We start from the raw sequence: 13,528 nt of genomic DNA, 5'->3' as shown, positions 1-13,528 counted from the left end.
AATGCCAACAGAGGGAGTGAGCGTCTGCTGCAATGAATAGAACGTTGCCATGCCATCGCTGGAAAGGCCGTGTAACCTCAGCCCTCTCGTGAATGCGCATACTGGGTAAACGATCCCTTTAAAGACAGGAAGGTCAAAGACTTTGAGTGGCCAAGTCAGAGCCCTGACCTGAATCCAATATAAAACCTGTGGATGGACTTGAAGAGAGCAGTCAATCGCTGCTCACCCCACAATTTGACTGAACTCAAACAAATCTGCATTGAGGAATGGTCAAATATTCCCCAATCTAGGTGCGCGAATCTAGTAGAGACATATCCAAACAAACATGGCTGTCATTAAAGCAAAAGGTAGCTCTACTATGTATTTAATCCAGGGGTATGATCACTTTTCAAACCCTGTTACTCTAGTTTTTCATCTTTCATACATTTTTAGAACTGTTGCCTTTTTTTAGTTACTGGATTTGTAAATAGAGCTTGAATGTTTTGATTTCAGGCTGTAAGACAAAAAAAGTGAATATTCCAAAGACGTATGATGATTTTCTGTAGGCACTGTAAATGCCGGCTCGGCAGATGAAAAGTGAGCAGAAAAATCCCATAGACTTCTATTGAAAAGGTCCCCACACATATCTAGGCATCAGGATGTCATAGAGACTTTGGGATGGTCTCTTTTGACTTGGGCCAGTAAGCAACCATCTTAAGGCCATTTAGTATTGCCCTAGAAACTACCTGTCAGTTGGGGCTTTGCTATAGCCTTTAAAATGAACAGTCTTATTGAGTTTGCATTTCTGTTGTTGTTTTTGGTAGGCATGAATAACAGGGAGGTGCTGGAACAAGTGGAACGTGGCTACCGAATGCCGTGTCCTCAGGACTGTCCTAGCTCTCTACACGACCTGATGCTTCTGTGCTGGAAGAAAGACCCAGAAGAGCGACCCACTTTCGAGTACCTGCAGGCCTTCCTTGAGGATTACTTCACCGCGACTGAACCTCAATATCAGCCCGGAGATAACCTATAAACACCCAGCACCCACATCTCACCCTCCCGCCCAGGGCGTCTCTAACGCCCCCCTTCGCCCTCCTGTCTGGAAGAATATACAGATTCACCTAAACTCTTGTTACTTTCCCTGTGATCCCACACCTGAAGACTTTGCAACTTGACGGGTGTATACAAGAGTGAACTGGGGTTGTGGGCAATGTTTGGAGGGTAATGTTCAGGGTTTAGACCATTCCTATTATAATGATATGAACTGCCTGTATTCAGTGTAAATACGAGATGCTTGTTTATGGTCTATTTTTTGGTTTGTTTTCAGTCATGTTTTGTTCCCCCCCCCCCCCCTCCCCGCTCATCTTCTTTTTTTCTGCTTTGCAAAGTAGCAATTATGGTCACATTGAGGAAGCCGATGTTTGTGAAGCGTGAACCTCTATGAAGGATTTTTCGTCAAACTTTGTTTCAGGTCTCTGTGTCTGCTCGTAATGTTTGGGTCTTGGGAATGTTTGCGGTTAATTTGTTCTCACCTTTGCTGTGATATCGTGCTCAGACAGAAGAATAAAGATTCAGAGCGTCTTTATGGTCTAGTGGTTTTAAAATGTCTGCAGACTCAACCTGCAAGAGAATTGAATTCCTCAGATTAATTTATTTTTGTTTTAATTACAATGCTTATTAAGATGCTAAATTGAGTTGACACTTTGTTAATCTGTGAGAACTTTGTCCTCTCCAAAGTACAGTTATTTTACAAATGATGTACGTTACAGTTTTGTAATATGCGGCCAAATGTCAAGGACTGCCATATTTCAGCATACCGCCACTTGCTCACTCACTTGACGAAACAAGTCCCATTTACAGGTTTGTATCAGTATTGTACCAGAGGAATATGAATGTTTTTCCATGGTGGAGGAGAATTGTATATTCTCATTCTAATGGTCTTGTTTCCCCATACTAAGGCTGTGTCTGAAATCTGAAAAATACTGCCTTCTCAGGCTGTATACGGAGGTAGGCATCAAGGCACATTGGAATTCAGTGTTTGCGTAACATCATGTCTACTAAGTCTTGAAACAAACTCTATGAAAGTATGATAAGCTCCAGTGCTTCTAGCTACACATGCTTGATTTTGTGTGCCATTGCATTCTGAAATGTGTCAGACTGCAAGAGAGTGCATCAGTGCCCGTCCACTTTTTCAGCTGTTTTTGTTTTGTAAGTTTTTTGCAAGTAATTTTTTTTCCATAGGGATTTCATAAAATCGTTCATAATAGTTCAGTCCAGTCTGTGTTTAGATCATAAATCCAAATTATAATTGTCTTTCTACACAGAAATAAGCATTGTAATCAAAGTATTTGCTTGGTTATCTCTAAAGCCCCCTTGAATTTCTTTTAAATCATTAGACATGATGATACAATGCCTTTGAAGTCTGAAATCGGTTTCTTTAGGAGGTCCTTTACCTTCATACAAAGCCCTGTGTGATGAGGAGGGCATGGCCGGGCTGTAAGAATGGACGCCTGGTGCTGAATTACCCCAATCAGCCGGGAGAGGGATGAAGAGGAGCCGGAGACGTCCATCCTTACGTCCCGCCCACACCCTCCTCGTCACACCCTGTTTGTCATTGATCAACTGGGCAGTGATTGAGCAAGGCAGCTGCTTTCAGTTTCCGACATAGTCTTAGTGACACTTAGACAGCTGTTCCGAAAGTGTTACTTGATTTTCTGTTTGCTCCATGTGAAAGAGGGAGAATCTGGTTCTAATGCCCTTCAGGGGTTGCCACGACAACCAGTCCTTATCCTCACACACCTCAGTATTCATGCGCCGTATATTTTGTTCTCGATGGAGGATACTTTTAGTCTTAAGATTTATTTTTTTTTTTTTTTTTGTCATAAAGTATTTAAATTAACCTAACATAGATATATGATGACCTGTTTGGATTTACAAGGGAACATTGCAAAGTAGCATTTTCCCTCGTTGGTTTGTGCAGTGCCCATCAAAACGCCTTTAAATGACTCACACATATTGTTTATTGAGTTATGCGTTTGGTTTAACAGTACTGTGTGTCAGTAACAGCCTCAAAATTATCTTTGCCATTCCCATTTTTTTTAACAGCCCATTTTGTTAACTCATTTCCCATTTGGAAATAAAAAGTACAATATTTTACACACTTGACAAGCTTTATTACTCTTTCTTCATCCTGTTATAAACACTAATTACTGTCAAAGAAATGAGCCTTCAGTTTTGCTTCAGTGTTGTGTGCTATTATTTATTAGCACAGTGTAATCTGATTACAAAGTAATTAGTTATTGCAATTTAATTATTATTTTTTTAATTAGTGTAACACTTTGCATTTTAAATTCTTGTTATCAGATTACAGTTAATGACTTAATTAAGTTACAGTGGAAAGAAAAAGTATGTTATAATAATGAACAAACACAATCTGTTTTAACTAATAACACACAAATTATTGAATTTTTCTTGTACATATTGAATACATCATTCAACATTCACAGTGTAGTTTGGGAAAAAGTATGTAAACCCCTTGGCTAATGTCATCAACAAAAGCTAATTAGAGTTAGGAGTTGGCAAATCTGGCATCCAATTAATGAAACAGGATTGGAGGTGTGGGTTAGAGCTACTTTGACCTATAAAAAGCACTCAAACATTTTCAGTTTGCTATTTACAAGAAACATTTGCTAATGTGGACCATGACTTGCAAAAAAGAGATCTCAGAAGATTTACAATCAAGAATTGTTGCTTTGCATACAGCTGGAAAGGGTTACAAAGTTATCTCAAAAAGTTTAGATATTTATCTGTCCACATTTAGACAGATTGTCTATAAATGGAGACGATTTAGTACTGTGGCTACTCTCCCTAGAAGTGGCCGTCCAGTCAAAATGACTCAAAAGGGCACATAACAGAATGTTCAATGAGTTCTGAATTTTTTTTTTTTTTCAGATTGTAATAGTAATTTTTCACATTATTAATGTCCTGACTATACATTGTGATCAGTTGAATGCCACTTTGGTGAATAAAAGTATCAATTTCTTTCCATAAGAGCAAAATCTGTACATTATTCCAAACTTTTGGCTGCCAGTATATATATATATATATATATATATATATATATATATATATATATATATATATATATATATATATATACATACACACACCGATCAGCCACAACATTAAAACCACCTGCCTAATATTGTGTAGGTCCCCCTCTTGAGCCAAAACAGTGTCAACCCGCATCTCAGAATAGCATTCTGAGATTATATTCTTCTCACCACAATTATACAGAGCGGTTATCTGAGTTACCATAGACTTTGTCAGTTCGACCCAATCTTTTCTGTTGACCTCTCTCATCAACAAGACGTTTCCATCCGCAGAACTGCCACTCACTGGATGTTTTTTGTTTTTGGCACCATTTGGAATAAATTCTAGAGACTGTTGTGTGTGAAAATCCCAAGAGATCAGCAGTTACAGAAATACTCAAACCAGCCCATCTGGCACCAACAATCATCCATGTGATTATCTAATCAGCCAATTGTGTGGCAGCAGTGCAGTGCATAAAATCATGCAGATACGGGTCAGGAGCTTCAGTTAATGTTCACATCAACCATCAGAATGGGGAAAAAAAATTAATCTCAGTGATTTGGACCATGGCATGATTGTTGGTGCCAGACAGGCTGGTTTGAGTATTTCTGTAACTGCTGATCTGCTGATCAAAACCCCGCCCTCCAAAGACATGTCAGCCAACCCAATGACAGCAACCCCTAACATTCAAAATTACTGACAGGCTCCCCTGACTCTTTCTTGCCTTTTACAGAGCCTAGTTCTGTCATAAAGACAGGTGTGATTTCTCACAACACCCATTTCAGTCATATCTGTCATGTAGTTGCAACATTTTATGCGTGTTATTCCAAAATAATAATAATAATAATAATAATTGCTTAAAGCATCTTTAAATATTCATAGTATAAAATGACAAATATTTCACAGGACATAATTTGTAAAAGGTTAAATATTGACTCTCTAGCTGTATTTCTCCCCTTGTCCAGTGCTCTATGATCACTAGAGGGAAGCAGAGTGCCAGTGCCGTTTTTAAGGTTTTGGTGGTATTGGTAACATTGTTGGGACCATCCAAATATCCCACAAGAAAAATGACTTAATAAACACTAAGTAATGTCACAATGAAAGACGAAAAATGCAAAACGGTTTCTGTAAGGGGTTATGTTATAGGGGTCCAGTTAGGGGATAGATAATATCATCAGTATAAAAGAGTGTGTGTGTGTGTGTGTGTGTGTGCTGAACATGAGCCCTCCTACCTGAACATCTGTTCAGAGTGATCTCTTATAGCTCATACAACTCATATCTGCTCTTTGACTGCAGTCATCAGTATAGATCCTGACACTGTTACATCCACTGCTGTAAGTACACCAGCATTGTATTCTTTATATAGGCTGTACTGAGACAATTACCCTGGGGGCAATAAGTTATATCAATATATTACACTATTATGGTTTATAAGGAGGATTTTGTGAAATGTCTAAAACAATTTTCATTTTAATTAGTGTTTGTACTATTAGATATCAGATTTATAACCGGATATGCGAGGAACATTAAAAATGTTGCTTTAAGGTTTTTACATTACTTTGTCATTGTCAATTAAGATTAATAGCTGTCCTTAGGGTTTACCCTTGAAATTTTACTTAAAGGGACAGTACACACAAAACTGTTGTCCTCATTATCTCACCTTCATGTTGTTCCAAACTCGTGTTACTTACTTTCCTCCGCTGGACACAATAGGAGATGCAAGGTAGAATGAAAACGAATGTTTGGAATGAGGGGGAGTAAATGATTTTGTGTAAATTATAACTTTATGAAACACCTCCAGTAAATCACTGTTATGATGAATAATCTTGTGATATACCTGCTGTAGTTTTTGGTTAGTTCAAAGGGGGAAAAAAATGGAACATCTCTCGTCTCCATAATATAGCCTGCTGTGATACCTTAAGTATCAACTCTCCTAAATAAATGTATTTATGAATTTGAAGTATGTGATTGTGTTTTCGCACATGTTCTGTGATAACAAATAAGACCTTATCTATTTTTTTTTTTAATTTATTTTTTCTTTTTGGCTGCAATGTGTGTACATTTTTACATGGTTATAATCAAAATGCATAACATGCATATCTATCTATAGTGCATTTACATCTATCTCCTTAACACATGGCAGTTATTATGTCTTCCTGTTCGCCTGCCTGAGTGTTGATGTGCGGACAATGGACGGGGTAAATGTCTTAATTGCTGTTCAGAAGGTGTACTACCCTCTACTGTGCATTATGGGAATACCAGGTTAGTAATTCAGTAGCTTCTGAGGCAGGAACACTTGAAGGTAAAGAAGGGGTGGGGTTGGCAGGGTGGGGTTGGCCATTGGCCAAGGACAGCTCTTTGTCACAAAAGAACCTCTGAGACTTTTAAACCTGTTAGACTTCACATAAATTAATTTCTACAATTTGTGACAATTTCACCACTTAACATAACTTTGTTTCCCATCCTTCTTTAAAAACTATACATATCTGGCAAAGTTTACATTGTTTTGGAGCAATGACTGTGTATTAGATAAGAAAGTGATCGTTCTCGTTGTCCAGGGCGCATTAGCATTTATACTGCAAATGTGATGTGGCCACATGCATTTCTGCACTGTAAAAAATCAGTAGCTGAGAAAAAATAATAATAAAAATAAATAAATAAATAATTGGCAACCAGCTTTAGGGCTTTTTTTAAGTTTTAACTTACTGTAAGGTCAAATTAGTTAAATGAAGTCCAACCAACTCAGAAATTACAGTGATGTCTACAAGTATACCCAAGTTCAACAAGCTTGCATTTTTAAGTTTAGCTAAGCATAAATATAGTGTTTTCCCAGTTTAGAAAGTTGAGTGTTTGGAACATGATATTCTTAGTTAAGCAGAATTCCATTTCCACTAAAGATCATGTGTCAGCCCTACCAGAATACTACTTAGTTGGGCTAATTTTAAAAGCAGTGTAGGCGATCACTGCTAAAACATTAAAAAAAAAAGTTAAAGCTATACTCAGTAATGTTTTCCTCATTAAAAAAGTTGAACTCCTAAATACATGAATTGTAATTTTGCAATATATGTAGAAAGTCATGAGCACTCACATTAAAATGAAGACTCCAGTCATATCAGTAACCTTATAAAAGCTGTTTTATTCTACATGGAGAGGGTCCGCACATGGGGGCTGCCATGTTAGAATCACATGACCAGCCGAATACTACTCATTTATTCTCAGTAACCATCCTGTTATTTGACACTTTCACTTGTGGATTAAAGTAATCATGGCTGACTGTGAATATTAAATTTCTACAACATTATCTGAAACTGAAAACTACTGATTTTTAAATGATGCTGCATCCAAGCCACTAGGTGTCAGTGTAAGTCCAAGATGACACAAAGACAAAAGTTACTGAGTGCACCTTTAAGTCAACTGAAATCTGAAGGAACTTCATCAAAGTGAACACTAAACACCCTGGTCGTGACTATAAACAAAAAGGTTTTACAGCAAAACATCATGAAAAGTAAAAACACAAAAATAAAGCAAAACCATCTGTTAATTTTAAACAACAATTAGTTGCATGTCCTCATATGTCGCCATGCTTTAAATCAAACACAATTTAATACATTCAAGCACAAGGGATTATTGGTATTAAGACGCAACTTTACATTGTATGTTCTCGCTGTTTTAAAAGTTGATCACACTGAATTGCATAAAAGTTTTTTTCTCAAATTGTTTTACATTAGGTAGTTTAATTAGTTTGTCTGACACAATGAAACTTGGATTTTTTACAGCGGGCAACCAACATACAGTATGTTAGTGATCATTAATATCATATTTAGGCCTGTCCACTTGTGATTACACAACGTGAAACGGATGTTAAAGACCCCAATGAAATTTATTGACTAGTGCAGTTTTCTTTCCTGTGTTGATGTTCTGTATTTCCTAGCCCCCACCCCTCTTTTTTTATTGCCAATAGGCTGTAGTTTGAATAGCCATGAACATCATTTGCTACTTACTATTGAAGACTATTAAAAGAAAATATGGCGACATTTTTGACAAATGACATACGTGGTACGTTATGTGTATCGCGGTAGTTTTGAGGTGAAATGTCCACTGTGTGGCGCTAAAAGCGACTTTTATGTTCTCTAAAACCGATGTGTTTTTAAAGGTTAATGCTCTATCAAGTTTTTAAAAAACAAACCCCCCCCACCCTAAACCTTAAGTGCAATGCTCTATCAGTTCAGCTACTACGCAACTTTATCACACGAATAAGCCTATAAATGTAGGTAGTTATGTAATTTTAAAGTTTATCACCTTACAAGTTCTGCGCTATATGTATAGTAAGCGTAAGTGTTTTGAAGTGAATAAAGTAATGGTTGTTGTAGCGCCTCTATTGTTAAATTCACCAGGAAAACGTCACGATACGTACAAGTGACAAAAAAATTATTTTGCAAAATGTAAGTATAGTTACATGTTTCTATGAGACAAGGTTGTGATTTTGTCAGCTTATACACTAGCATATAGCCTTAAGCTAATAAATCAAGACTAATGCTGCCTTCACGTGCAATCGGAATTATTGTAAATACGAGTTTCCCACTCGGAAGTTGCACATGAACGATACCTCAAGTCTTAATTACGATTAGGAAACTCTGAGATAATTTTGATACCAGAGTTTCCGAGATGGGAGGAGTCGTAAACATTCAACATGGTGGAGGAGAGTATGGTTGCTGTAGTGAATGACAGATTTTATTTATTTTTCTAAATACAGCTAATTGTTAACATTTGCCGTTTCGGTCATACTCATTTATGTATATCAGCAACCATTTTTAACATGTTGTACATTTTTACACCATGAAAATAGCTTGTATTTGACCAAAATTCAATTATCGTCAGCAAGCTGTCTGACTAAACCTGGTGTTGTCAGTGTTTCCTGTTTTTCCGACAACAAAGCACTTGAACGCGATGTACTCGTAATTAAAACTTCAGAAGTGGGAAGCAGGATAATTCCGATAGCACATGAAGGCAGCATAAAAGCCACAAAACAAAATTTAAGGCTTTAAAACATTGTAAAATATAAGAAAACACTGTAAGAAAAGATTTTAAGGGCACCATTTGTGGCATCTGAGGAATCCTAAATAGTGCCTTGAGAATCACATTTTTTTTACAGTCTGTAAACACAGACTTTTAAGTTTTGGTTCAGTTATTCAGAACTTTGGTTCCTATTATGGGTTTAAAACAGAATTAAGCTTTTCATTTCCTATCTTTCTCCAGCCAACCTCTTCACCTGCTACATGATCTGCTTCCGTAAATGCGGCATGTCAGAGACTGCAACTGTTTACCTGGGCTGCCTAGCTTTGGTGGATACCTTCTACTTGGTGTGGGTGATCCTTCTGGACCTGTGTCTTGTCTTCCTGCAGGTCCAGCCCTTCTGGCACTCCCAACCATGGTGTGGCATAATGGGCGTACTGCAGTACGGTGCCCTGTACAGCTCATCCTGGATAGTCGTGATGTTCACCATAGAGCGCTATCTGGTTCTGAGCATTACTATAGCCAAACAACGATTCCACCAGGCCCGAACTGCTCTGTTCATCTGCGTGACTATTATACTGCTGTCTCACATTGCATCAGTTCCCATGAGCTGGATCAATACGGTCACGCCAACTAATATCACCATCAAAGGACAGAATATCACTGTACCGCGGTGTCGCTATAGGGATGCGATGTATGCCACGGTTCTGGTCTGGGTCACCACTTTTCTTTCAGGTGGAGTTCCCATTGTTCTCATCATAATTTTTAACTCGTTGATTGCACATCACCTGATCTGTTCCAGTCAGCTGTTCACCAAGGAGGAGCGGAGGGCAATCAGGGGTACAAATACACGTGGCATAGTCCGACGCACCATCCTTTTGCTTGGGACGGTCTCCATAGCATTTGTGGTCCTAAGCCTTCCTCGATTTGTTACGTATTGCATCCTTCGCACAAAATACAACTACAGGGAGTTTGACCGCAGTGACTACAGCATGACCATCAATATTATTAGCGATCTGGCCAACATGCTGCAGAACCTAAACTCAACCACCAACTTCCTGCTCTACTGCATGGTCAGTAGGAGCTTCAGGCAGGAGCTGGTGAACACACTGACCTGCCAGGCTAGAACCAGAGAACCAAGCTCAGTCCTTAACCAGACAACCAGGACGGTGAAGGTCTTCTCAGTGGTGGACCACAAAGAGACGCTGATCATAGATCCTGTCCACGCTGTCCTTACGAGGCTAAGAAGAACCGAGGGGAGCTAAGCCTGTGATTTCTTGTGGACTAGAGAAGAACTTGACAAAAAATAAAAAAATACAGCAGGACTCATCAATAGGATGGCCAGTGGACTGGGGCCAGTGTGTGAGAGTTTAGGCCAGAATTTCACTCACCCCACTGAGCCAGAGCTTATTTTGTTATGTTGCAACAATCTTACATCCATTGTACATATGTTTTTATGCCTTGCAAACTTAAACATTTTGTTTTCTGTGGTTTATTCTGCTGATGTAAATATATATGGGTGATTCTCATGAAACCTGTCAAAAGAAATTTCTAGTTACATTTAACCCCAAATCAATAAATAAAAAATGTATATACACTCACTGAGTCCTTTATAAGAAACACCTGTACACCTATTTATTCATGCAATTGTCTAATCAGCCAATCATGTGGCAGCTGTGCAATGCATAAAATTATACAGATATGGGTCAGGAGCTTAAGTTAATTTTCACATCAAACATCAGAATGGAAAGAAATGTGATCTCAGTGATTTTGACCATGGCATGATTGTTGGTGCCAGAAATGTCTTGTTGATGAGTGAGGTCAACAGAGAATCGCCAGACTGGTTTGAACTGACAAAGTCTATGGTAACTCAGATAACCACTCTGTACAATTGTAGTGGGCAGAATAGCATCTCAAAATGCACAACACATCGAACATTGAGGCAGATGGGCTACAACAGCAGAAGACCACGTCGGGCACTTTATTAGGACCATAGTGTTCCTAATAAAGTGCTCAGAGAGTATATTTGAAAATATATTTTGCACACACACACACACACACACAAAAAGTCTACATTTAGGACCATTAAGATTTTTTGCATTGTGACATTATTTTCAGGACAGTTAAACACATTTTACTCCCCAGTTCTCGTTACTGTAATGTGTCCGGTCATTTTACATTTACTATTCCCATTACTTTTAATGATGATTCTCATTAATGTATTACAGTTAAAAAATAATCTGTTGTATTTTTCATTTAAAATCAGCAAAAATGAAAGGCAGAAACATGGGAGGATTACTATGTTTTCCATTAATACTATGTCACAATGTAAAAACTTGAACGGCCCTAAAAATAGGCTTTATTTTCCATACGTAAAATATATTATCTTATTTTTTTCTTTTGATTTTAGATTAAAATAGGGTCAGGACATTTTCATGAGAATCACCTCTGTCAGATAATGTGTTGATATAGATGACTTTTTGTTGAAATTGCAAGAGAGATTTGTATCAGTAACAATGTTTTTAAAAATTGTAAACAAATCAGTGATTTTTTGGCACTGTATGCCATCATGTTCCAGCAAAAGTGTTTATGAAGTTTATAGCTGTCACAGAGTTACACCACAGCTGTAAAATTATTGCAAATTAAAAACAATAATTTATTTATTGTTTTATTTTTAAAAGAAAACAATGTTTAATGAAAGAAATATATTGATTTTTTTCGGACACTGAAACATATATTGCTAAAAAATAAAATGCATGATTTTCATTTGTTATTTTTTTCTTGTGTATGTATGTATTTGGGTCAGTGAAAATATTGGCAGGGCAAGTAAAAATCTAAACTACTGGCCCAACCAGCCCAGAAGAAAAAACTCTTATTGGTAAGCCTGATACGATAGCTTTAAGCTTTGCGTTTATTTCTAAACAGTCATTGTATGTTTATGAATAGAGTGATAATGGAATGAAATTGACTGCTAGGCAGAGGATGTTATAAGATTTGTTTCCTTCACACAATAATGAATTAGTTCTTTCATTTAGAAAGGGGTAAGAGAAGCACATCTCACTGTATGCTTCCTTAGAAAATACCTTGGTCTAAGAAAAGCTTGAGTGATAAAGCAGTTTGCAAAATGCAGTTCATTAATCATAAAAGCCTGCACAAAGGAAATAATTACCTTCACACAAGGCTTATGAAAACAGGGTAATTAGCTGAATTTTGTCTAACTAATATTTAAACATTTGCTTTAAAGTGGTCATGAAATGCTCTTTTTTTTATATAGTTTTATTATCTTCCCTGAGGTCCACTGATAATGTTAGTAACTTTTTTTTTGCATTTGTTTTTTGTCATAATTTAGAAATATATGATCATTTTCCACCCTGTCTTTGGCCCTCTGTCTGAAACGCTCGGTTTTGGGCTAAGGGCCTCCTTAAAACTTCAACGTAAACACCCACTGTTCTGATTGGCTAACATCATGCAGCCCCTCGAATAGAGCCATTTTTGAAACTCATTAGGAAGAAACTGAATAAGCACCAAAACATTATAAAACTAAATGTCAGGGGTTACACATAACACACATCCAACACATTGCATCCAAATATATTAAACTTTTCATTTCAAGCACCACTGTTAACACTCACACCCTGTCTATACCGGAAGCGAGAGTCGCAGTGCATCAAAAGCAATAGAATGCATTATAATCAATTATACAATGGAAGTGTTCGTTGCGGTGCGTTGCGTCGCGCCGATGGTAAACAGATGTTCCGTTCCATTTTGCGCTGCACGCGCTGGCGCTATTACTGCCAACAACACAAATAAACGTGACAAGGAGGAGGGAGTGGCCGGACCACTGCCATCCACCAGGGGAGCAGCCGTGGCCGTCTGCCTGGGGACGGAGGGGTTGCTGCCGGCCACCGAGAGCTGGAGGAACTGCGGCCGTCTGGCGAGAAGGGGAGGAGCGCTTCCATCTGCCAGGGGCAGGAGGACTCGATGCCATCCGCTGGGGGAGGCGCAAGCTGGCATCCGCCAGAGGGCGGAGGAGCGGTTGAGGACCGGGCGACAGCATGTGCAGGAGCCGGCAAGCAATTTCTTGTCTCTCTCTCCTCTCTCTCTCTCTCTGTGTCTGTGCTCGCCCTTTCCCTCTCCCCACACCTCCCCTCGTCTCTTCCCCCAGGTTAACAGGAGGCGGGGTGGGCCACCGGCTGACAGAACGGCCGGAAGGGCAGCATCTCCCCCCAGAGATGGGCAGGGGAGGAGTGTGACGAGGAGGAGGGCATGGCCAGGCCGTGATGGAGCATGGCCGGCGCTGAATTAGCTGATCAGTGGGAGAGCGAGGTAAGTGGCGGCCAGAGGCGCCGGTTCGAGAGAGAGAGAGAGAGACGCACGTGGCCGCGCTGCATGTTTGTTTATGTTGGTTTTAAGTTTACCATTAAACTTTATGTTTACTGTTCAG

General features: G+C 38.7%; 2 protein-coding genes across 5 annotated transcripts in view; both read left to right on the top strand.

Moving 5' to 3' along the window:
• Positions 1–3,989, top strand: part of LOC127410012 (tyrosine-protein kinase fynb) — a 99,676-nt gene extending 95,687 nt beyond the window's left edge. For all 4 annotated transcript variants that reach the window (XM_051644992.1, XM_051644991.1, XM_051644988.1 and 1 more), the window contains one exon: positions 804–3,989. In XM_051644992.1, the coding sequence (XP_051500952.1) occupies positions 804–1,012 (209 nt within the window). In that variant the 3' untranslated portion in view covers positions 1,013–3,989. The remainder of the gene's footprint in view (positions 1–803) is intronic.
• A 2,231-nt stretch (positions 3,990–6,220) lies between these two features.
• On the top strand, positions 6,221–11,685 carry LOC127410081 (probable G-protein coupled receptor 139). Its single transcript, XM_051645137.1, has 2 exons — positions 6,221–6,333; positions 9,328–11,685. The coding sequence occupies exons 1-2, from the start codon at positions 6,261–6,263 to the stop codon at positions 10,347–10,349; spliced, it is 1,095 nt and encodes a 364-aa protein (XP_051501097.1). The 5' UTR covers positions 6,221–6,260; the 3' UTR covers positions 10,350–11,685.
• The last annotated feature ends 1,843 nt before the right edge of the window (positions 11,686–13,528 follow it).

This window comes from Myxocyprinus asiaticus, chromosome 19, assembly GCF_019703515.2.
Source record: "Myxocyprinus asiaticus isolate MX2 ecotype Aquarium Trade chromosome 19, UBuf_Myxa_2, whole genome shotgun sequence".
Taxonomy (NCBI): Eukaryota; Metazoa; Chordata; class Actinopteri; order Cypriniformes; family Catostomidae; genus Myxocyprinus; species Myxocyprinus asiaticus.
Note: the sequence above shows the minus strand (reverse complement) of the source record. Positions and strands in the feature narration are given on the sequence as shown.